The 22,891-nt window shown below is 44.8% G+C and overlaps 1 protein-coding gene across 3 annotated transcripts in view; it reads right to left on the bottom strand.

Annotated features, from left to right (window-relative positions):
* Positions 1–4,324: 4,324 nt before the first annotated feature.
* angpt4 (angiopoietin 4) overlaps positions 4,325–22,891 on the bottom strand; it is a 117,678-nt gene continuing 99,111 nt past the window's right edge. Inside the window, exon 8 of one of the 3 annotated variants that reach the window (XM_072244378.1) lies at positions 4,325–5,949. In XM_072244378.1, coding sequence (XP_072100479.1) covers positions 5,744–5,949 — 206 coding nt within the window. In that variant the 3' untranslated portion in view covers positions 4,325–5,743. The remainder of the gene's footprint in view (positions 5,950–22,891) is intronic. The other 2 variants (XM_072244354.1, XM_072244356.1) reach the window with 2 other exon arrangements.

Here is a 22,891-nt window from a genome sequence, read left to right as displayed (position 1 = left end):
AGGAAGAGATTAAAACTGTCTGTAAACACACCAGCCAGTTGTGCTGCATGCATCCTGAGTACTTGCCCTGGGATGCTGTATGGTCCTGCAGCCTTGCGACTGTCTGCTCGTTGGAAACACCAGCATACTCCAGCCTCAGAGATGACCAAGGTGCAGGTCTCTTTGGTGACTCTCCTCAGAGGCTCAGTGTTGGCGACATCGAATCGAGCGTGAAAAAAGATTTAGCTTGTCTGGGAGAGAGGCCCCGATGTTGGCAGCACCATTGCGCTTAGCTTTGAAATCTGCGATGGTGTGCAGACCTTGCCATAAGTGGCGTGTTTTGTTGGTGGAGAGTTGTGCCTGGATCTTGTCCCTGTATTGTTGTTTCACTGCCTTGATGACTTTGTGCAGATCGTGGCTGCATTTCTTGAGTTCCTGTTGGTCACCGGCAACGTAAACTCTGTCTCACACGGCAAGTGCAGCACGCACGGAACTGTTGATCCAGGGGTTCTGGTTTGGATAGACTCTGACCGATTTTTGGGGGACAACGTCCTCAATGCACTTCTGGATGAAGCTTGTGACCCCTCTGTGAACTTGGAGACATCCTCATCACGAAAGACATTCTGGTTGACGACATCAAATCCAAAAAATTTTTGAAATAGAATACAATTTATGAAAACTATAAATAACAAAGACTGACAAACAATCAATGTGCAAACATCTATGGGATGTGGGAGGACATGGCAGCACTGCGAGGAAACCCGCGCCGTCTCAAGGAGAACTCCTTGCAGACAGTGGCTGGAATCGAACCCTGATCGCTGATCGTTGTTGCTGGTGAATCTGTGGAATTTGGTGTCACAGGCGACTGTGGAGGATGCAGATCACTGGATGTACTTAAGGCGGAGGTTGATAGGTTCTTGATTGGTCAGGGCATGAAAAGTTACTGGGAGAAGACAGGAAAATTAGGTCAAGAGGGAAATAGATAAGCCGTGATGAAATGGTGGAACAGACTCAATGGGCCGAATGGCCCAATTCTGCTCCTATGTGTTATAGTCCAACAGGCACCTTTGATGGTGTTGCCTCACCATTTTGCCCCCTGCATTCCTTTGATTCCACCCCCCCTCCCAAGTCTACGCTGTTTTTAAAATGCCAGTTTATTTATAATCTGCAGTGCTAGCAAGCAAAGGAAAGTCATTGGCATGGGACAGCTGAATAATTTAACAGGTGCTAGCGAATGGAAACAAAAAATGGTAGCTCTTGGTGTCAGAGATCGGATCACGGATACTGTTATATTTTCAAATCCTGTTCCTCCACGATAACGCATCTGGAAATATACTCTTCCAACTTACATTTCAACATGCTGACTGGCTTATGCTGTCAAGGTCAAGACCGGGGACGTGGTGTAGGGTCACTGAACTCTATATGTGGCATGAAAGATGGTGTTTGACCTATAGTCCATCTCCCCGTGAGAGCTCCCTAGAAAAGCTGCACACTCCACACTCCCCGTCTCCTATCCACAACCTGCAGAACCATCAGGCCCCTGATAACTTCACTCACCATAACTCTAAACCAATTCCATAACCTACAGACTCCAGGTCTCTGCAGCTCATGTTCTCACAATGGAGATGGGAAGGAATTTCTTAACCAGAGTGTGATGAGTCTGTGCAATTCATTATCACAGGCAGCTGTGGAGGCCAAGTCATTGGGTGTACTTAAAGCCGAGGTTGATAGATTCTTGATTAGTCAGGGCATGAAGGGATACGGGGAGAAGGCAGGAGGTTGGGGCTGATTGAGAAATGGATCAGCCATGGTGAGATAGTGGAGCAGACTCGATGGGCCAAGTGGCCTAATTCTAGTCCTATATCTTAGGGTCTTATTGTTTAATTTTTTTGCATAATTTGTCTTTTGCACATTGGTTGTTTGTCAGTCTTTGTTATTTATAGTTCTTCATAAATTCTATTGAATTTCTTTACTTTCCTGCAAATGTCTGCAGGAAAATGATTCTCAAGATAGTATATGGTGACATATATGCACTTTGATAATATTTTTAACATTATTTAATTTAAATTTTTTATATCAAATAGCTACCTAATTTTCTAATTGTTAAGTCTGCATCCATTGACTCTCCTGACCACTCATTCCAGAGAACAGCAGCTCACTGGGTGGAATTTCTTCTTCTACTCTTGTTGCAAATGACACAAGTTCAAGTTTATTGAACATGCTCATGTATACAGCTAAATGAAACAGTGTTCTTTCAGGAGCAAGGTACAAAACACGATACCAACAGTCATACATTGTACATTGTTTGTTCATTCATTATGTGCTGTGTTGTATGACAAGGACTATCATGATCTTTCTGTGACCATGACTGTTTTGGCAAATTTTTCTGCAGAAGTGGTTTGCCATTGCCTTCTTCTGGGCAGTGTCTTTACAAGGTGGGTGACCCCAGCCATTATCAATACTCTTCAGAGATTTTCTGTTTTTTTAGCGGTTGGATACAAATGAATGGTTGTATTCAGAGAGCATTTAAGAGTCAACCACATTGCTGTGGGTCTGGAGTCACATATTGGCCTGACCAGGTGAGGACAGCAGGATTCTTCCCCTAAAGGACATTAGTGAACTAGATGGACTTTTACGACAATCGACATGGTTTCATGGTCATCAGATATTCTTATTGAATTCAAAATCACCATCTGCCATAGTGGGATTTGAATTCAAGTTCCCAGCATATAACTGGGTCTTCAGATTACTGATCCAGTGGTAATTACCACTACGCCAAATCTCCCCTCTGTTCCAGTACACCTACAACACCAACATCTACCTGGCAATGTGGAAAATTGCCCAGGTATGTCCTGTACATACAAGAAATGGGATATCCAACCCAACCAATTACCGCCCTATCAGCCTACTCTCAATCAACAACAAAGTAATGGAAGGGATCATCACAGTGCTATCATACAGCAGCTACTCGGCAATAACCTGCTTGTGGATGCCCAGTTTGGTTTCTGTCAAGGCCACTCAGCTCCTGACCTCATCACCTCCTTGGTCCAAAGATGGACCAAAGAGCTAAATACCAGAGGTGAGGTGAGAGTGATACCTCTTGACATCAAGGTAGCATTTAATTGAGTGTGGCATCAGGGTGCCCTAGTTAAAATGGAGCCAAAGGGTCCGCTGGTTGGAATCATACCTGACACAAAGGAAAATGGTTGTGGAGGTCAATCATCTCATCGTCAGGACATCACTGCAGGAGTTCCTCAGGGAAGTGTCCTAGGATGAACCACCTTCAGCTGCTTCATCAATGATCTTCCTTCCATCATCAGGTCAGAAGTGGGGATGTTTGCAGATGACTGCACAGTGTTCTGCACCATTTGTGACTCTTCAGATAGTGAAGCAGTTCATGCCCAAATGCAGCAGGACCTGAACAATATCCAGGCTTGGGCTGACAAGTGGCACCACCATCACTGAATCCCCTACTATCAACATCCTCGGGGTTATCATTGACAGGAAACTCAACTGGTCTAGCCATATAAACACTGTGGCTACCAGAGCAGGTCAAAGGTTAGGAACCCTGTGCCATGTAACTCACCCCCTGACTCCCCAAAACCTGTCTACCATTTACAAGGCTCGGGTCAGGAGTGTAATGGAATACTCACCACTCGCCTGGATGAGCGCAGCTCCATCAGCACTCAAGAAGCTCGACAGTACAAGACAGCCCACTTGGTTGATACCCTTTCCACAAGCATCCAGTCACTCCACCATTGACAAACAGTTTCATCAGTGTGTACTACCTACCAGATGCACTGCAACAACACAGAAAAGTTTCTAAGGCAGCACCTTCCTAACCCACGACCACTACCATCCAGGAGGGCGAGAACAGCAGATACCTGGGAACACCACCACTTGGAAATCTCCCTCCAAATCACTCACCATTTTGACTTGGAAACATATCACAGTTCCTTCATTGTCGCTGGGTCAAAATCATGGAGTTCCGTCCCTGACAGTACTGTGAGTGTACCTACACCTCAGGGACTACAGCGGTTTAAGAAGGCAGCTCATCACCACCTTCTCAAGGGCAACTAGGGATGGGCAATAAATGCTGGCTTAGCTGGCGATGCCCACCTCTCATAAATGAATAAATAAGAAAAAGAGAGATTGTCTGCCTGGTGTCAGTGGTCGCATAACCAGGACTTGTGATATGCACCAGCTGCTCTTATGACCATCTCCCATGGCTTCACGTGACCCTGACTGGGAGGCTAAGCAGATGCTACACTTTGCCCAAGGGTGACCTGCAGGCTAGCGGAGGGAAGGACCACTTTACACCTCCTTTTTATCTCCACCCACCACCCATGCATATGTGCTTATGATAGCAGAAAAATATACAGCCACAAAAACTAATCTGGCCCAAGCCCCTAAGTGTCATGGCCTGTAGATTGATGATACATGGGATTTTGTCCTGGAGCCATGTTTCTGCACGAACAAGTACACAGCAGTTCCTCATCATTTGCTAGTGTAGCAGCAGATGAATGCAGTGCAGCTTGTCTTCCATTGATTGAACACTGGAGGGCAGCACCTTACCAGCCCAGACTCCCGAGCACTCACTGTGCCTCTGCTCTCCTCTATATTGCCTCTGGTGTCTCCCCCACTGCATGGCTCCCAGTGTAGGTGATGTTGGGGATAGAGTACAAAGTTGTTGAGGGTTACTAGAGGACATTGATAGGATGCAGAGTTGGGCTGAGAGGTGACAGATGGAGTTCAAACCAGAAAAGTGTGAAATGATTCAACTTGGAAGGTCAAACTTGAAGGCACAGTACCGGGTGAATTAGCAATGTAGAGGAGTAGAGGGATATTGGCGTCCATGTCCATAGATTCATCAAAATTGCTGTTCAAGTTGATAGGGTGGTTAGGAAGGCATATGTGTGTTGGCCTTCATTAGTCTGGGGATTGAGTTCAAGGGCTACAAGCTAACGTTGCAGCTCTCTAAAACTCTGGTTAAACTACACTTGGAGTATTGTGTTCAGTTCTGGTCACTTCATTATAGGAATGATGTGGAAGCTTTAGAGAGGGTACAGAGGAGGTTTACCAGAATGCTGCCTGGATTGGAGAGCATGTCTTATGAGGATAGGTTGAGTGAGCTAGGGATTTTCTCTTTGGTGCAAAGGGGGTGAGAAGTGATTTGAATGGACAAAATGATAAGAGATAAGAATGGACAGCCAGAGACTTTTTCCCAGTGCACAAATGGCAAATATGAGAGGGTATAATTTTAAGGTGATTGGAGGAAAGCATGGGGGGGGGGGGGCGGGGATTGTCAGAGGTAGTTTTTTACACAGAGAGTGGTGAGTGCGTGGAACACGCTGACGGGTGATCATGGAGGCTGATATATTGGGGACATTTAAAAGACTTTTAATAGGCATATGAATGAAATAAAAATAGAGGGTTATCTAGAAGAGAATGGTTTGAATGATCTTGTGATAGGTTAACAAGACAGCACAACATTGTAGGCCAAAGGGCCTGTATGTGTTGCACCACTCGATGTTCCATGTTCTATTTAAAATAGTTTAGAACAGGTTGACCAGCAGATGGCAACAGAGTCGCAGCTTCAAGCAGCTTCATTATAAATTTTCTGGGAAATATCTTTAAAAATGTGAACAACCGATTGACATTAGCCCCTGTGAGATTTTTTGGGACGATTCATTAGATTAAGGTGCTAAGTAAAGACACGTTATAGTGACTGTACTTTTCAATAAAACATAACATGTTCAGCGGGTTAGACATCTTGGGAAAGAGCAGCAGATTTAACACATCCAAACCCTTCATAAGACAATAAGACCACAAAGCATTGAAGTAGATTCAGGCCATTCAGCCCATCAAGTCTGCTCCACCATTCAAACTTGGCTGCTTCATTGGAAGTCTGAATCTTGCGGTTGTTCTTCTGAAGTCCACCACTGAATAACGAGCAGTCAGAAGACGAAACTAAGGGGAAAAATTGTACTGTAGAGATCACTTGTATTAAGCAGTCCAAAAACATGAGAAGAAGTTAAACACAGCAATGGGATAGAAGAATTGGAGGTGCATTTTACTTCATTTTCATTCTTACGCACCAGCACTGTTCAGCTGTGCTCTCAATTAGATCAAGTAACTAATTTAGTAGAGATAAATCCCATTGATGGGGCAGTTACTTGCATTGCTGCAGGTCCCACCATTTTTCGCTAACACTATCTGACACCCAGCAAACATTTGTCGACATCCCATTCCCAATCCAACATATTTGTCCGTGATTCCCTCTACTGTCACGATGAGGCCACTCTCAGATTGGAAGAGCAACACCTCATATTCCGTCTGAGTAGCCTTCAACCTGATGGCATGAACATCAATTTCTCTAACTCCTGGTAATTTCTATCCCCTTCCTCCTCTCTCTTATTCCATTCTGGTTCCCCTCTCACTCTTTCTCTTCTTCTCACCGACCCATCACCTCCATCTGGTGCCCCTCCTCCTTTTCTTTCTCCGACTGTCCACTGCTTTCTCCCAACAGATTCCATCTTCTTCAGCCCTTCACCTCTCCCCTACCAGCTTCTCATTTCTGTGCCTAGTTAAGAGAGTACTGAATATATCTTCATGGTCTTCTGCAGCTGTAGCCCACCCACTTCAAGGTTCAACATGTTCTGTGTTCAGAGATGCTCTTCTGCACATCATTGTTGTAATGGTGGTTATTTGAATCACTGTCGCCTTCTTCTCAGCTTCCAACCAGTCTGGCCATCCTCCTCTGACCTCCTCATTAACAAGGTGTGTTTGCCCACAGAACTGCCACTCACTGGATTTTTTTTTTGCTTTTTGCACCATTCTCTATCAACTCTAGGGGCCGTTTATTGTGAATACCCCAGGAAATCAGCAGTTTCTGAGATACTTAGATCACCCTGTCTGGCACCAACAATGATTCCATGGTCAAAGTCACTTAGATCACATTCCTTTCCATTCTGATGTTTGGTCTGAACAGCAACTGAACCTCTTGAACATGCCTGCAAGCTTTGATGCATTGATCCGCTGTCACCTGATTAGCTGATCAGATATTTGCATTAATGAACAGGTGTGCAGTTGTACCTAATAGAGTGGCCACTGAGCATACAGTACCAATAATCAATACAGCTATAAATACAGCGATGAGCATAAAACAACAGAATAGTGGTAAGTATAGTAGTGAGCGAGAGTACATTGCACGGGTAGAGAGAAATGGGACCAATGGGATTGACCTTCAGGGAGATAGATAGGTTGAATGGTCTCTATTTAGTGTGTAACCAGTCAGAATCAGTAACGAGAGCATTCTGACCGGAATGAACACGCTGTCTTCAAGTTCAAATTCAAGTTCTTTGGCATTCAACCATATACATGTATACAGCTAAATGAAACAATGTTCTTCTGGAACAATGTGGACCGCCATTAAGGACCCCCATTACCCAGGACATGCCCTGTTCTCATTGCTACCATCAGGAAGGAGGTACAGGAGCCTAAAGGCACACAATTAATGATTCAGGAACTGCTTCTTCCCCTCTGCCATCCGATTTCTGAATGGACATTGAACCCATGAAAACTGCCTCACTACATTTTATTTCTATTTTTGCACCACTTATTTAATTTAACTTCTTTACATATATATATATACACATATACACTTACTATAATTCACAGTTTTTTTCACTATTATTTTGTACTGCACTGTGCTGCTGCCGTAAAGACAACAAATTTCTTGACATATGCCGGTGAAATTAAACCTGATTCTGATTCTGATGTGCAAAACTCAGTATGTGTATCACATCCAGCAAATAGAATAATAGTAACAGGATAATATTGACAGATGAAGAAGTATTCAGTAGATGTACAAGTTGACATAAACTGCATATATGACATACAGTTAAATATACAATAGTTGAATGCTACTGGTGTTGTCAACAATAGCGTGTACTAGGTGGTAGCTGGGTGTTCAGAAGTCTCAGTGTGGGGGAAGAAGCTGTTACCCATCCTAAAAGCCGTTGTTCTTATACTGCGGTACCTTCAACCTGACGATAGGAGGAGGTCAAAGTGATTGTCAGAGGGAGGGGAGGGGTCTGAGGACTGTTCTGGATGGTCCGGACGGATGGGAGGGGTCTGAGGGCTTATGGGGAGAAGGCCGGGGAGTGGGGCTGAGGAGAGGAGAATGGCAAAGCTGACTGAGGTTCAAATGGCTTAATTCCACTTCAATGACTTATGGTCCTATGGTATTTTACTTAGAGATACGGAGCGATAACAGGCCCTCCCAACCCAGTGAGTCTGCACCACTCAGTTACACTCCTGTGACCAATTAAACTATTAACCTGTACGTGTGTGGAATGTGGGGGGAAACAGGAGCTCCCATTGGAAACCTATGTGATCATGGGGAGAATGTCCAGACGTTTTACAGACACTGGCCGGAATTGAAACCAAGTCTCTGGCACTGTAAAGCGTTACTCCAACCATTATGCTACGGGACTGCCCTAGGGGAGGGTAATAAGATCGTAAGATATAGGAGCAGAATTGGGCCAGTTGGCCCATCGAGTCTGCTCTGCCAATGGCTGATCCATTTCCCTCTCAGCAATAACTGGATAATAATTGTTCCTGAACTGAGATCAGATTTCAGACAAAATGAAAAATGAAATGAGGTGGAAAATCGTAGAAATCTAAAAATCCATCTGACAGGCAGCAGAATAATTAAACTCAAACTGAGGGGCAAGGCCATAAGGCCATAAAACATAAGAACAGAATCAGGCTGATTCTTTTTTCCCCTCATCAGCCTTCTCCCCGTAACCTTTGATGCTGTGTCCAGTCAAGAGCCCATCAATCTCTGCCTTAATACATCTGATGACTTGGCCTCCACAGCTGCCTGTGGTAACAAATTCCACAAATTCACCACTCTCTGGCTAAGGAAGTTTCTCCGCATCTCTGTTTTAAATGGACACCTTTCTATACTGAGGCTGTACCTTCTTGTTCTAGACTCGCCCCCTTGGGAAACATCTTTTCCACATCTACTTTGTCTAGGCCTTTCAACATTCGAAAAGTTTCAATGAGATCCCCCCTCATCCTTTTGAATTCCAGTGAGAACAGACCCAGAGACATCAAACTTTTTTCCTATGATAACCCTTTCATTCCCTGAATCATCCTTGGGAACCTCCTCTGGACCCTCTCCAATGCCAGCACACCTTGTCTTAGATGAGGGGCCCAAAACTGTTCACAATACTCAAGGTGAGGCCTCACCAATGCCTCATAAGGCCTCAGCGTCACATCCCTGCTCTTGAATTCTTGACCTCTTAAAATGAATGCTCACATTGCATTTGCCTTCCTCACCACTGACTCTACCTCCAAGTTAACCTTTAGGGTGTTCTTCACAAGGACTCCTAAGTCCCTTTGCATCTCAGATTTTTGGATTTTCTCCCCATTTAGAAAGTATTCTGCGCATTTATTTCTCCTACCAAAGTATATGACCATGCATTTTCCAACATTGTATTTGATTTGTCAATTTCTTGCCCATTCTCCTAATCTGTCAAAGTCCTTCTGTAGCCTACCTGTTTCCTCAACATGACCTGCCCCTCCACCAATCTTCATATAATCTGCAAACTTGGCAACAAAGCCATCTATTCCACCATCTAAGTTATTGATATACATCATAATGTAAGTGGTCCCAACACCAACCCCTGCGAAACACAGCTAGTCACTGGCAGTCAACCAGAAATGGATCCTTTTATTTCCACTCGCTCTAACCATGCCACTAACTTTCCTGTATTACCAAGGGCTCTTTATTTGGTAAGCTGCCTCATATGTAGCACCATGTCAAAGACCTTCTGAAAGTACAAATATATAACATCCACTGCATCCCCTTTATCTATCCTACTTGTAAACTCCTCAAAGAATTCCAATAGGTTCGTCAAGGCAAGAATTTCCCTTCAGGAAACCTTGTTGATGCTGTCCTATCTTGTCCTGTGTCACCAAGTTCTCTATAACCTCATCCTTAAAAATTGACTCCAATATCTTCCCAACCACTGATGTCAGGCTAACTGGTCTATAATTTCCTTTCTGCTGCCTTCCTCCTTTCTTAAAGAGTGGAGTGATATTTATAATTTTCCAGTCCTCTGGCACCATGCCAGAGTCCAATGATTTCTGAAAGAACATTACTAATGCCACCACAATCTCTAACGCTAGCTGTCCTCTATCACTTTCATTTCTTTTATTTTTTACATACGTGAAAAAACTTTACAATCCACTTTGGTATTGTCTGCTAGCTTGCTTTCATATTTCATCTTTTCCCTCCTAATGATTCTTGTAGTTGCTCTCTGTAGATTTTTAAAGGTTCCTAATCCCCTATCTATCCACTAATTTTTGCTTTGTTGTATGCTCTCTCTTTTGCTTGTACATGAGCTTAGACTTCCCTTGTCAGCCACGGTTGTACTATTTTGCAATTTGAATATTTCTTTGGTTTTGGAATACATCTGTCCTGAACCTTCCTCATTTTCCCAGAAATTCATGTCTTGCTACTCTGCTGTCTTCCCTACCAGCAGCTCCTTCCAGTTTACTTTGGCCAACTCCTCTCTCATACCACTGTAATTTCCTTTATTCCACTGATAAACTACTACATCAGGCTTTACTTTCTCCCCATCAAATTTCAAGTTGAACTCAATCATATCACGATCATTGCTTCCAAAGGGTTTTTTTTTAACCATAAGCTGCCTAATCACCTCTGGTTCATTACACAACACCCAACCCAGTATAGCTGATCCGCTAGTAGGCTCAATGACAAACTGCTCTAAAAAGCCACCTCGTAGGTATTCAACAAACTCATTCTCTTAAGATCTATTACCAAACTGATTTTCCCAATCAACCTGAATGATAAAATCTTCCACGACTATCATAACATTGCCCTTTTGACATACCTTTTCTATTTCCTGTTGTAATCTGTGGTCCACCTCCCAGCTACTGTTGGAAGGCCTGTATCTAACTGCCATCAACGTCCTTTTACCCTTGCAGTGTCTTAACTCACCCCACAAGGATTCAACATCCTCTGATCCTATGTCACAACTTTCTAATGATTTGAGGCCATTCTTTACCAGCAGAACTACGCCACCTCCTCTGCCTACCTTCCTATCCCTCCGATACAACGTGTAACCTTGGACATACAGCTCCCAGCTACAACCATCCTTTAGCCACGATTCAGTGATGGCCACAACATCATACCTGACAATCTGTAATAGTGCAACAAGATCATCCACCTTATTTCTTATACTCTGTGCATTGAGATATAACACTTTGAGTACTGTATTTGCTAACCTTTTTGATTCTGCATCCCTAATGCACTGATACTCACCTTGCTGGCTGCAATCTTGTCCTATCATCTGCCTGTCCTCTCTGACCTGACGAAGGGTCTCGGCCCGAAACGTCGACTGCACCTCTTCCTACAGATGCTGCCTGGCCTGCTGCGTTCACCAGCAACTTTGATGTGTGTTGCTTGAATTTCCAGCATCTGCAGGATTCCTGTTGTTTGTCCTCTCTGACGCTACCTTTGCTTTTCTACCAGATGCCCTTTCCTGAGTCCCTTCATTCCGGTTCCCCCCCGGCCAAGTTAGTTTTGTTACGTACCCTGTAACTGGATCACTCAGTTGGAGTCTGGATTACTAGAACTAAGAAAGTTTTATTAAAGAAACAAGCAACACAGTAATCGAAAGGATAATAAATGCAACAGTTCAGCAATGATAACCACACGTGCACAGAATTAAGATAACAGCATCAATCAAGCTCTATCGTTGTCTAGGGGTAAATGACCAATTTCAAAGTGACACAAAGTTCAGTCCAATTTAGTTCAGGTCGCAGTAATCGTTGCCATGGCGATGGACAACGTGGGGGGAGAGAGAGAGAGAACGAGAACGACTGATCATTCAGAACGGCTTCCACTCACAGACCGGCGATATTGCTCACTAGCAGCTTTCGGGCGGGTCCTTTGTGATGTCACCTGAGTTCACCGACTGTGACCCCTCCTCCAGATGCGGTCGATCCTCTGCAGTGAACCCGGCACCCAAGCGAGAGTGGACACACACCGGGTTCCCGCTGATCGTACCTTTCCACCCTGTGCGTTTAAGGCTGATCCCCCGATCAGCCATCCAAGAGCTTCCCACCGACTCGTGAGAGGCGCACCGCTTCCAGGGTCTCGTTACCTCGAGTGTCGTGTGTGCTGCCTTAGCGAACCTGTCCCTTTTTATCCCCCTGCTGGGGTATCGCCTGTCCATCACTTCAAACAGTTCAGGGTTCAAAGGGGGAGCCGCTCCAGACAGTTCTCTCTCCCGTCCCTTCATTACACATCTCCAGATCGCCTGTCCATCACTTCAAACAGTTCAGGGTTCAAACGGGGAGCTGCTCTAGACAGCTCTCTCTCTCCCGTCCCTTCATTACACATCTCCAGATGCTGCTTCATTGTTCCTTATCTCTCCACCCCTGAGGACAGGTGGCAGACCAACTGCTGATGCCACTGATGCTAACCCAGGCCAGCAAACATCTTAATTTATGTGTATTCTCGTCACAGTTTAAATCCTCACCATCAGCTTTAACAAACCTGCCCACGAGAATATTTGTCCTCCTTGGGTTCAGGTGTAATCTGCCCCTTTTGAACAGGTCAAACCTCCCTCAGGGGAGATCCCAATGATCCAGGAACCTGAAGCCCTGCCTCCTACACCAGCTTCTCAGCCATGTTTTATCTGCCAGATCATTCTGCTTCTACCCTCACTGGCACATGGCACAGGTAGCAATCCAGAAATTACTATCCTGGAGATCTTTCTTCTCAGCTTTCTACCTAGCTCTCTAAATTTCTCTTCAGGACCACATGTCTTTTACTTCCTAATGGCATTGGTACCAATATGTACCAAGACATCTGGCTGCTCTCCCTCCCTCTCTAAAATGCTGTGGACACCATCCGAGTCATCCTTGACCCAAACACCTGGGAGGCAACATACCATATGGGTGTCTTGTTCATGTCCACAGAATCTCCTGCCTGCTTCTCTGACAATTGAGTCCCCTGTCACTACTGCTCCCCTCTTCTCCCTCTTTACTTTCTACACCATGGATCTATGCTCAGTGCCAGTACCCCAGTCTCCATGTCATTCCCCTGGGGGGTCATCTCCCACAACAGTATCCAAAGTGGTATGCTTATTTTTGAGGGGAATGGCCACAGGGGTGCTCTGTGCTAACTGCCTGTTCACGTTTCCACATCTCCTGACGGTCACCCAGCTACTTGCCTTTGCAACTTCGGGGTGACTACTTCCCTGTAACTCTGATTGATTATCTCCTCACTCTCCCGTACAAGCTGAGGATCATCCAGCTGCTGCTCCAGATCCCTAACATGGTCTTCAAGGAGCTGCAGCTGGATGCACTATGCAGATGTAGTTCCCTGGGAGACTCTGGGTGTCCCAGAATTCCAACATCTGACATGAAGAACACACAACAACCATTTACTGCACTAAGCACAGTAAGAGTGGAAAAAAAATGGAAGCTTAACAGAAGCTTACCCAGACCCAACACTTACTCCAGGCCGAAGCCTCCTTTGAGGCCAAGCCTGACACTCATACTCTCACCACCAGCCTACTCCCAACAATGGCCGCCCTGCTTGTCCCTTCTGTACTTTTATTTAAGTTACTCTGCTCTGCTCCTGCTGCTGATTGGGCCTCCGGAATATCTGGACACCTGCAAAGCTCTCCTTTTAAGCAAGTGTTGCCTACCTGTGAGAAACCTTGTCGCTGGGCTCTGCTCCCACCACTAACTGAGCCTCCAGAAAGTCCGAACACCCACAAATTCAAAGGTTCAATGGTTCAAAGCTTCATTTTAATATCAGAGAATGTATACAGTATACAACCTGAAATTCTTTCTCTTCACAGACATCCACAAAAAAGGAACCCCATAGATTGAATGATCGGAGTAATTGAAGTAAACAGAACTGTTCTATTTTATCAAAAGGATTCCTGTCTGTATTTCTGTGGGTGGGATAAAACCCAATTTTTTCTGGGGTGTTCTTATTACTTTCAGTACCTGGGTAAGAATTGCACAGAGTGATGCTCCCAAATTCATCGGACCTACCAAAATAAAATCAGTAACGCAAGAACTTCTGCAGATGCTGGGAATCCAGAGCAACAAACACAAAATGCTGGAGGAGCTCAGCATCTATGATGAGGAATAATATTCAATGTTTTGGCTAGAAATGTGGGAGACATGGTAGCATAGAGTTTAGTGTAACACTATGACAGCACCAACAACCCAGGTCCAGTTCTGCTGCTGTTTGTATGGAGTTTGTACGTTCTCTTCAAGACCGTGTGAGTTTCCTCTGGGTCCTCCGGTTTCCCCCCACATCCAATACGTACAGGTTAGGGTTAGGGTTAATGAGTTATGGACAATACGTACGGGTTAGGGTTAATGAGTTGTGGACAATACGTACGGGTTAGGGTTGAGGTTAATGAGTTGTGGACAATACGTACGGGTTAGGGTTAGGGTTAATGAGTTGTGGACAATACGTACAGGTTAGGGTTAGGGTTAATGAGTTGTGGATAATACATACGGGTTAGGGTTAGGGTTAATGAGTTGTGGACAATACGTACAGGTTAGGGTTAGGGTTAGTGAGTTGTGGACAATACGTATGGGTTAGGGTTAGGGTTAATGAGTTGCGGACAATACGTACGGGTTAGGGTTAGGGTTAATGAGTTGTGGACAATACGTACGGGTTAGGGTTAGGGTTAATGAGTTGTGGACAATATGTACGGGATAGGTTTGGGGTTAATGAGTTGTGGACAATACGTACGGGTTAGGGTTAGGGTTAGTGAGTTGTGGGCAATACGTACGGGTTAGGGTTAGGGTTAGTGAGTTGTGGACAATACGTACGGGGTAGGGTTAGGGTTAATGAGTTGTGGACAATACGTACGGGTTAGGGTTAGTGAGTTATGGACAATACGTACGGGTTAGGGTTAATGAGTTGTGGACAATACGTATGGGTTAGGGTTGAGGTTAATGAGTTGTGGACAATACGTATGGGTTAGGGTTAGGGTTAATGAGTTGTGGACAATACGTACAGGTTAGGGTTAGGGTTAATAAGTTGTAGATAATACATACGGGTTAGGGTTAGGGTTAATGAGTTGTGGACAATACATATGGGCTAGGGTTAGGGTTAATGAGTTATGGGCAATACGCAGGGGTTAGGGTTAATGAGTTGTGGACAATACGTATGGGTTAGGGTTGAGGTTAATGAGTTGTGGACAATACGTATGGGTTAGGGTTAGGGTTAATGAGTTGTGGACAATACGTACGGGTTAGGGTTAGGGTTAATGAGTTGTGGACAATACGTACAGGTTAGGGTTAGGGTTAATGAGTTGTGGATAATACATACGGGTTAGGGTTAGGGTTAATGAGTTGTGGACAATACGTACAGGTTAGGGTTAGGGTTAGTGAGTTGTGGACAATACGTATGGGTTAGGGTTAGGGTTAATGAGTTGCGGACAATACGTACGGGTTAGGGTTAGGGTTAATGAGTTGTGGACAATACGTACGGGTTAGGGTTAGGGTTAATGAGTTGTGGACAATATGTACGGGATAGGTTTGGGGTTAATGAGTTGTGGACAATACGTACGGGTTAGGGTTAGGGTTAGTGAGTTGTGGGCAATACGTACGGGTTAGGGTTAGGGTTAGTGAGTTGTGGACAATACGTACGGGGTAGGGTTAGGGTTAATGAGTTGTGGACAATACGTACGGGTTAGGGTTAGTGAGTTATGGACAATACGTACGGGTTAGGGTTAATGAGTTGTGGACAATACGTATGGGTTAGGGTTGAGGTTAATGAGTTGTGGACAATACGTATGGGTTAGGGTTAGGGTTAATGAGTTGTGGACAATACGTACAGGTTAGGGTTAGGGTTAATAAGTTGTAGATAATACATACGGGTTAGGGTTAGGGTTAATGAGTTGTGGACAATACATATGGGCTAGGGTTAGGGTTAATGAGTTATGGGCAATACGCAGGGGTTAGGGTTAATGAGTTGTGGACAATACGTATGGGTTAGGGTTGAGGTTAATGAGTTGTGGACAATACGTATGGGTTAGGGTTAGGGTTAATGAGTTGTGGACAATACGTACAGGTTAGGGTTAGGGTTAATAAGTTGTAGATAATACATACGGGTTAGGGTTAGGGTTAATGAGTTGTGGACAATACATATGGGCTAGGGTTAGGGTTAATGAGTTATGGGCAATACGCAGGGGTTAGGGTTAATGAGTTGTGGACAATACGTATGGGTTAGGGTTGAGGTTAATGAGTTGTGGACAATACGTATGGGTTAGGGTTAGGGTTAATGAGTTGTGGACAATACGTACAGGTTAGGGTTAGGGTTAATAAGTTGTAGATAATACATACGGGTTAGGGTTAGGGTTAATGAGTTGTGGACCATACATATGGGCTAGGGTTAGGGTTAATGAGTTATGGGCAATACGCAGGGGTTAGGGTTAATGAGTTGTGGACAATACATACGGGTTATGGTTAGTGTTAATGAGTTGTGGATAATACGTACGGGTTAGGGTTAGTGAGTTGTGGACAATACGTACGGGTTAGGGTTGGGGTTAATGAGTTGTGGACAATACGTACAGGTTAGGGTTGGGGTTAATGAGTTGTGGACAATACGTACGGGTTAGGATTAGGGTTAGGGTTAATGAGTTGTGGACAATACGTACAGGTTAGTGTTGGGGTTAATGAGTTGTGGACAATACGTACGGGTTAGGGTTAGGGTTAATGAGTTGTGCACAATACGTAGGGGTTAGTGTTAGGGTTAATGAGTTGTGGACAATACGTACAGGTTAGTGTTAGGGTTAATGAGTTGTGGACAATACGTACGGGTTAGGATTAGGGTTAGGGTTAATGAGTTGTGGACAATACGTACAGATTAGTGTTGGGGTTAATGAGTTGTGGACAATACGTACGGGTTAGGGTTGGGGTTAATGAGTTGTGGACAATACGTACAGGTTAGGGTTGGGGTTAATGAGTTGTGGACAATACGTACGGTTTAGGATTAGTGTTGGGGTTAATGAGTTGTGGACAATACGTAGGGGTTAGTGTTAGGGTTAATGAGTTGTGGACAATTTTATGCTAACCTCAGTAGCATAGTGATACTTGTGCGTTGCCTCGCCCACCACGTCCTCGACTGTGTTGGTTGTTAATGCAATCAACACATTTCACTGTGTCAATGTACATTGGACAAATAAGGCTATTTTTTCTTTCTTTCTTTCTTTCTTCTTTTTCTCTTTCTTTTTTCTTTCTTTAGACCATAAGACATAAGACATTAGGCCATTCAGCCCATTGAGTCTGCTCTGCCATTCTATCATGGCCGATCCCAGATCCCACTCAACTCTATACACCTGTCTTCTTGCCATAACCCTTGGTGCCCTGATCAATCAGGAAATGATCAATCTTTGCTTTACATGTACCCAAGGTCTTTGCCTCCACAGCTTTCTCTTTCTTTCTCGCCCTATCCTCATAAGACATGCTCTCTAATCCAGACAGCATCCTAGTTAATCTCCTTTGCAGCCTCTGTAAAGCTTCCACATCCTTCCTGAAATGAGCCGGCCAGAACTGAACACAATATTCCAAGTATGGACTAACCAGGGCTTTATAGAGGAGCAACATTACCTCATGACTCTTGAACTCAGACCCCTGACTAGTGAAGGCCAACACACCATATGCCTTCTTAACCACACTAACAACTTTCTCAGTAACTTTGAGGGTTCTATCAACATAAACCCGAAGTCCTGGTTCTTTGCTGTAGTGCTCTATGACTCTGTTTCAGAACCCTATGCTCTATGACCAACGGGGAAGGGATGGATTGATTTTGGAGTGGGGTGAAAGGTCAGCACAGCAGCATGAGCCGAAGGGTCTGTACTGTGCTTTACTATGTTCTAAATCAGCTCACACTTGTCATGTGTTCGAGTAGAAGTTTATCTCCTGAACCTGTGAGCCTTTTATCACCTGTCTGCACTAGTGCTTTTGGAATTCCTTCTGTAAATATAGCAAATGCATTGGAAGTGCAGACAGGGGGATCTGCTTGAGGCAGTGAACCTGCCTGTGCAGAATTATACATTTCCAGCTGTCGATGCACATTTCCTGACCCGTCTGCTTCCGCTGCTCTCCCAGACTGAGCGGGAACAACATGCAGATTCCTTCCCGATGGAGATGATAGATTGCTGAGCTAGGAGTTCGATTCAAGCTGCTATCCAGCTTGAATGCTTAATCTGCGGGAGGATTTGGAGGCTACAGAGAGAATACAAAAGAGATTTGAGTCAACTGATGTGGAAATTCAATGTTAGGCAGTAGGCAAATGAGGCAGCAAGCTTGTCAGACCAAATGGCCTTTCTCTCCTAGTTCTAAGGAAATACTTTAATCATTGTACAGTGAGGAAGACTATCAAAGCTTGCAGTGGGATCTGGAGAAATGGCAGATGGAATTTATGATTATGATTATGATTATGTGGATGCGCAGTCCTCTTTTATTGTCATTTAGTAATGCATGCATTAAGAAATGATACAATATTCCTCTGGTGTGATATCACAGAAACACAGGACAGAGCAAGACTGAAAAACTAACAAAAACCACATAATTATAACATATAGTTACAACAGTGCAACAATACCATAACTTGATGAAGAACAGGCCATGGGCACAGTAAAAAAGTTCAAAGTCTCTCGAAAGTCCCACATCTCATGCAGACGGGAGAAGGAAGAAAACTCTCCCTGCCACGCCTGACCACAGTCCGACTCTGAGTCATCCAAAAACTTCGAGCTCTGAACAGCCCTCCGACACCAAGTACTGAGCACCATCTCTGCTGTACGCTTCGACCCCAGCTTCGGTCACCAGCAGCAGGCAAAGCCGGGGATTTTGGGGCCTTCCCTCGATTCTCCCGATTCTCGATCGCACAGTAGCAGCGGCAACGAACCGGGTATTTCAGAAGTTTCTCCAGATGTTCCTCTGTGCTTCTTAGTGCAGATAAGTGTGGGGGGTTGCACTTTGGGAGGACAAACGAGGACAGGACTTACACAGAGAGCAGTAGGACACTGAGATGTGTGGATGAACAGAGGGATCTGGGAATACAGGTCCAGAATTCCTTGAAAGTGGCTTCACAGGTAGTTAGGGTCTTAAAGAAATTTTTTGGCCTTCATAAATGTACTGAGTACAGGTGTTAAGATTTTATGATAAAATTGTATAAGATATTGGTGAGGCCCAACTTGGAGTACTGTGTGCAGTTCTGGCCACCTACTGACAAGATGGAAATAAGATTGAAAGGGTACAGAGAAAATTTACCAGGAAGTTGCCGGGACTTGAGGACCTGAGTTATAGGGAAAGATTGAATAGGTTCGGACTTCATTCCCTGGACCGTAGGAGAATGAGGGGAGATTTGACAGAGGTATACAAAATTACGAGGTCTATAGATTGTATAAAAATGCAGGAGGCTTTTTGAACTGAGGTTGTGGGAGTCTAGAACTAGCGGTCATGGGTTAAGAGTGAAAGGTGAACTGTTTAAGGGGAACATGAGGGAGAACTTCACTCAGAGTGTGGTGAGAGAGTGGAATGAGCTGGAGGTGGTGGATGTGGGTTCAATTTCAACATTTGAGAGAAATTTGGATAGGTACATGGATGGGAAGGGTATGGAGGGCTATGGTCTGGTTGCAGGTAGATGAGACTAGGCAGCTTGAGTGGCTCAGCATGGGCTGGATGGGCCAAAAGGCTTGTTTCTGTGCTATAGTGTTCTGCAACTCTATGACCCTGTTGTGGAATGTAGTGAGCAGTTCATTCAAACTGTTCATGTTGTAGGGGGTTATCTAAGGTTACCACCGAATGTAGACAAACTGGGAAGGAGACCAAGAAGTGTCAGATGGAATTTAACTTGGATGTTGCACTTTGGCAAATTAAACCAGGCCAGAAGTCTCACAGTAAACTGTAGGACCCTGGAAAGTGTTGTAAAGCTGCGGACCTGGGAATGTGCAAGTACATGCCTCCCTAAAACTGGTGCTACAGCTAGACAAGATGGGAAGAAAGTGCTTAGCATGCCTGCCTTCATCAATCAGGGCAATGAGTGTGAGAGTTGGGACATCATGTTGTTGATGACACCATTCTGGCATGGTTCCGGAGGACTGGAAAATTGCAAATATCACTCCATGCTTCAAGAAGGAAGGGCGACAGAAGAAAGGAAATTGTTGGCCAGTTAGTCTGACCTCAGTGGTTGTGAAGCTGCTGGAATCAATTACTAATGATGAGATCTCAGGGTACTTGTAGGCACATGATAAAAGTCGGCATGGTTTCCTTAAGGGGAAATCTTGCCTGACAAATCTGTTAGAATTGTTTGAGAAAATACCAAGCAAGGTAGACAAAGAGAATCGGTGGATATTGAGTACTTGGAGGATCAGACGGCCTATGACAAGGTGCCATACATGAATCTGCTGAACAAGATAAGAGCCCATGGTATTACAGGAAAGATACTAGTGTGGGTAGAGGATTGGCTGATTGGCAGGAGACAAAGAGTGGGAATAAAGGGAGCCTTTTCTGGTTGGCTGCTGGTAATCAGTAGTGTTCCGCAGGGGTTGGTGTTGGGACCGCTTCTTTTTATGCTATATGTCAATGATTTGGATGATGGAATTGATGGCTTTGTGGCCAAGTTTGCAGACAATATGAAGATAAGTGGAGGGGCAGGTAGCGTTGAGGAAGCAGGGAGGCTGCAGAAGGACTTTGACAGATTAGGAGAATGGGCAAAGCAGTGGCAGATGGAATACAGTGTATGGTCATGCACTTTGGTAGAAGGAATGAAAGCACAGGCTACTTTCTAAACAAGGAGAAAATTCAAAAATGCAAGGCGCAAACAGACTTGGGAGTCCTTGTGCAGAATTCCCTAAAGATTAATTTGCAGGTTCAGTCAGTGGTGAGGAAGGCATTCAATGTGGGAGGACTAGAATATAAAAGCAAGGATGTAATCCTGAAGCTTTATAAGGCATTGGTGAGGCCTCACTTGGAGGATTGTGAGAAGTAGGAAAGGATCAATGTCTCCCTGAGCAGCGCGTCGTTCCTATGTGCTTCAAGGCCGCCACCATTGCCCCGTGCCGAAGAAGTCTTCAGTGTCCTGCCTCAATGATTACCGTCCTGTTGCACTCACATCCATCATTGTGAAGTGTTTCGAGGGGCTCATCACGAGGCATCAAGACCCTGCTGCCCCGCTCACTGGACCCGCTGCAGTTTGCGTACCGTCCCAACCGTTCAACAGACGACGCCATTGCCATCACCCTCCATCTGGCCCTAACCCACCTGGACAAAAAAGTCACGTATGTTCGAATGCTGTTCATAGACTTCAGTTCAGCATTCAACACAATCATTCCTCAGAAACTGATTGGAAAGCTGAGCCTACTGGGCCTGAACACCTCCCTCTGCAACTGGATCCTAGACTTCCTGACTGGGAGACCTCAGTCAGTCTGGATTGTAATCAGCATTTCCAACACCATCACACTGAGCACAGGGGCCCCCCAGGGCTGTGTGCTCAGTCCACTGCTGTTCACTCTGCTGACCCACGACTGTGCTGCAACACACAGCTCGAACCACATCATCAAGTTCGCCAATGACACGACCGTGGTGGGCCTCACCAGCAAGAATGATGAGTTAGCATACAGAGAGGAGGTGCAGCGGCTAATGGACTGGTGCAGAGCCAACAACCTGTCTCTGAATGTGAACAAAACAAAAGAGATGGTTGTTGACTTCAGGAGGACACAGAGTGACCACTCTCTGCTGAACATCGACGACTCCTCCGTAGAGATCGTTAAGGGCACCAAATTTCTTGGTGTTCACCTGGCGGTGAATCTCACCTGGTCCCTCAATACCAGCTCCATAGCAAAGAAAGCCCAGCAGTGTCTCTACTTGCTGCGAAGGCTGAGAAAAGTCCATCTCCCACCCCCCATCCTCACCACATTCTACAGAGGTTGTACTTAGAGCATCCTGAGCAGCTGCATCACGGTCTGGTTCGGAAATTGCACCACTTCGGATCGCAAGACCCTGCAGCGGATGGTGAAGTCAGCTGAGAAGATTATCGGGGTCTCTCTTCCCGCCATTACAGACATTTACACCACATGCTACATCCGCAAAGCAAACAACATTATGAAGGACCCCACGCACCCCTCATACAAACTCTTCTCCCTCCTACCATCTGGCAAAAGGCACCGAAGCATTCGGGCTCTCACAACCAGACTATGTAACAGTTTCTTCCCCCAAGCCATCAGACTCCTCAATACCCAGAGCCTAGCTTGACACCAACCTACTGCCCTCTACTGTGCCTATTGTCTTGTTTATTATTTATTATTATTTATTGTAGTGCCTGATCTGTTTTGTGAACTTTATGCAGTCCTGGATAGGTCTGTAGTCTAGTGTAGTTTTTGTGTTTTTTCTTACGTAGTTCAGTGTAGTTTTTGTATTGTTTCATGTAGCACCATGGTCCTGGAAAACGTTGTGTCATTTTTACTATGTTCTGTACCAGCAGTTATGATTGAAATGACAATAAAAAGTGACTTGACTTGACTTGGATGCATTGACATTGGAGGAGATTCAGTCGAAGTTCACGAGAATGACTCCAGGATTGAAAGGGTTAATGTATGAGGAGCTTTTGACGGCTTTGGGCCTGCACTTGCTGGTGTTTAGAAAAATAAGGGGGGGGGCAGGTGATCTCACTGAAGCCTATTGAATATTGAATGGCCTAGATCGGGGTGGCCAACCTTTTACATTCCATGCGTCAGTTTTTTCACGCACAAGTTCAGATGCACCATACATCTCTTGTACCCCCATTCAATTCTTGTAAAAATATGTTAATATAGACATTTTTAGCATT

This window comes from Mobula birostris, chromosome 2 (genome assembly GCF_030028105.1).
Source record: "Mobula birostris isolate sMobBir1 chromosome 2, sMobBir1.hap1, whole genome shotgun sequence".
NCBI lineage: Eukaryota > Metazoa > Chordata > Chondrichthyes > Myliobatiformes > Myliobatidae > Mobula > Mobula birostris.
Note: the sequence above shows the minus strand (reverse complement) of the source record. Positions and strands in the feature narration are given on the sequence as shown.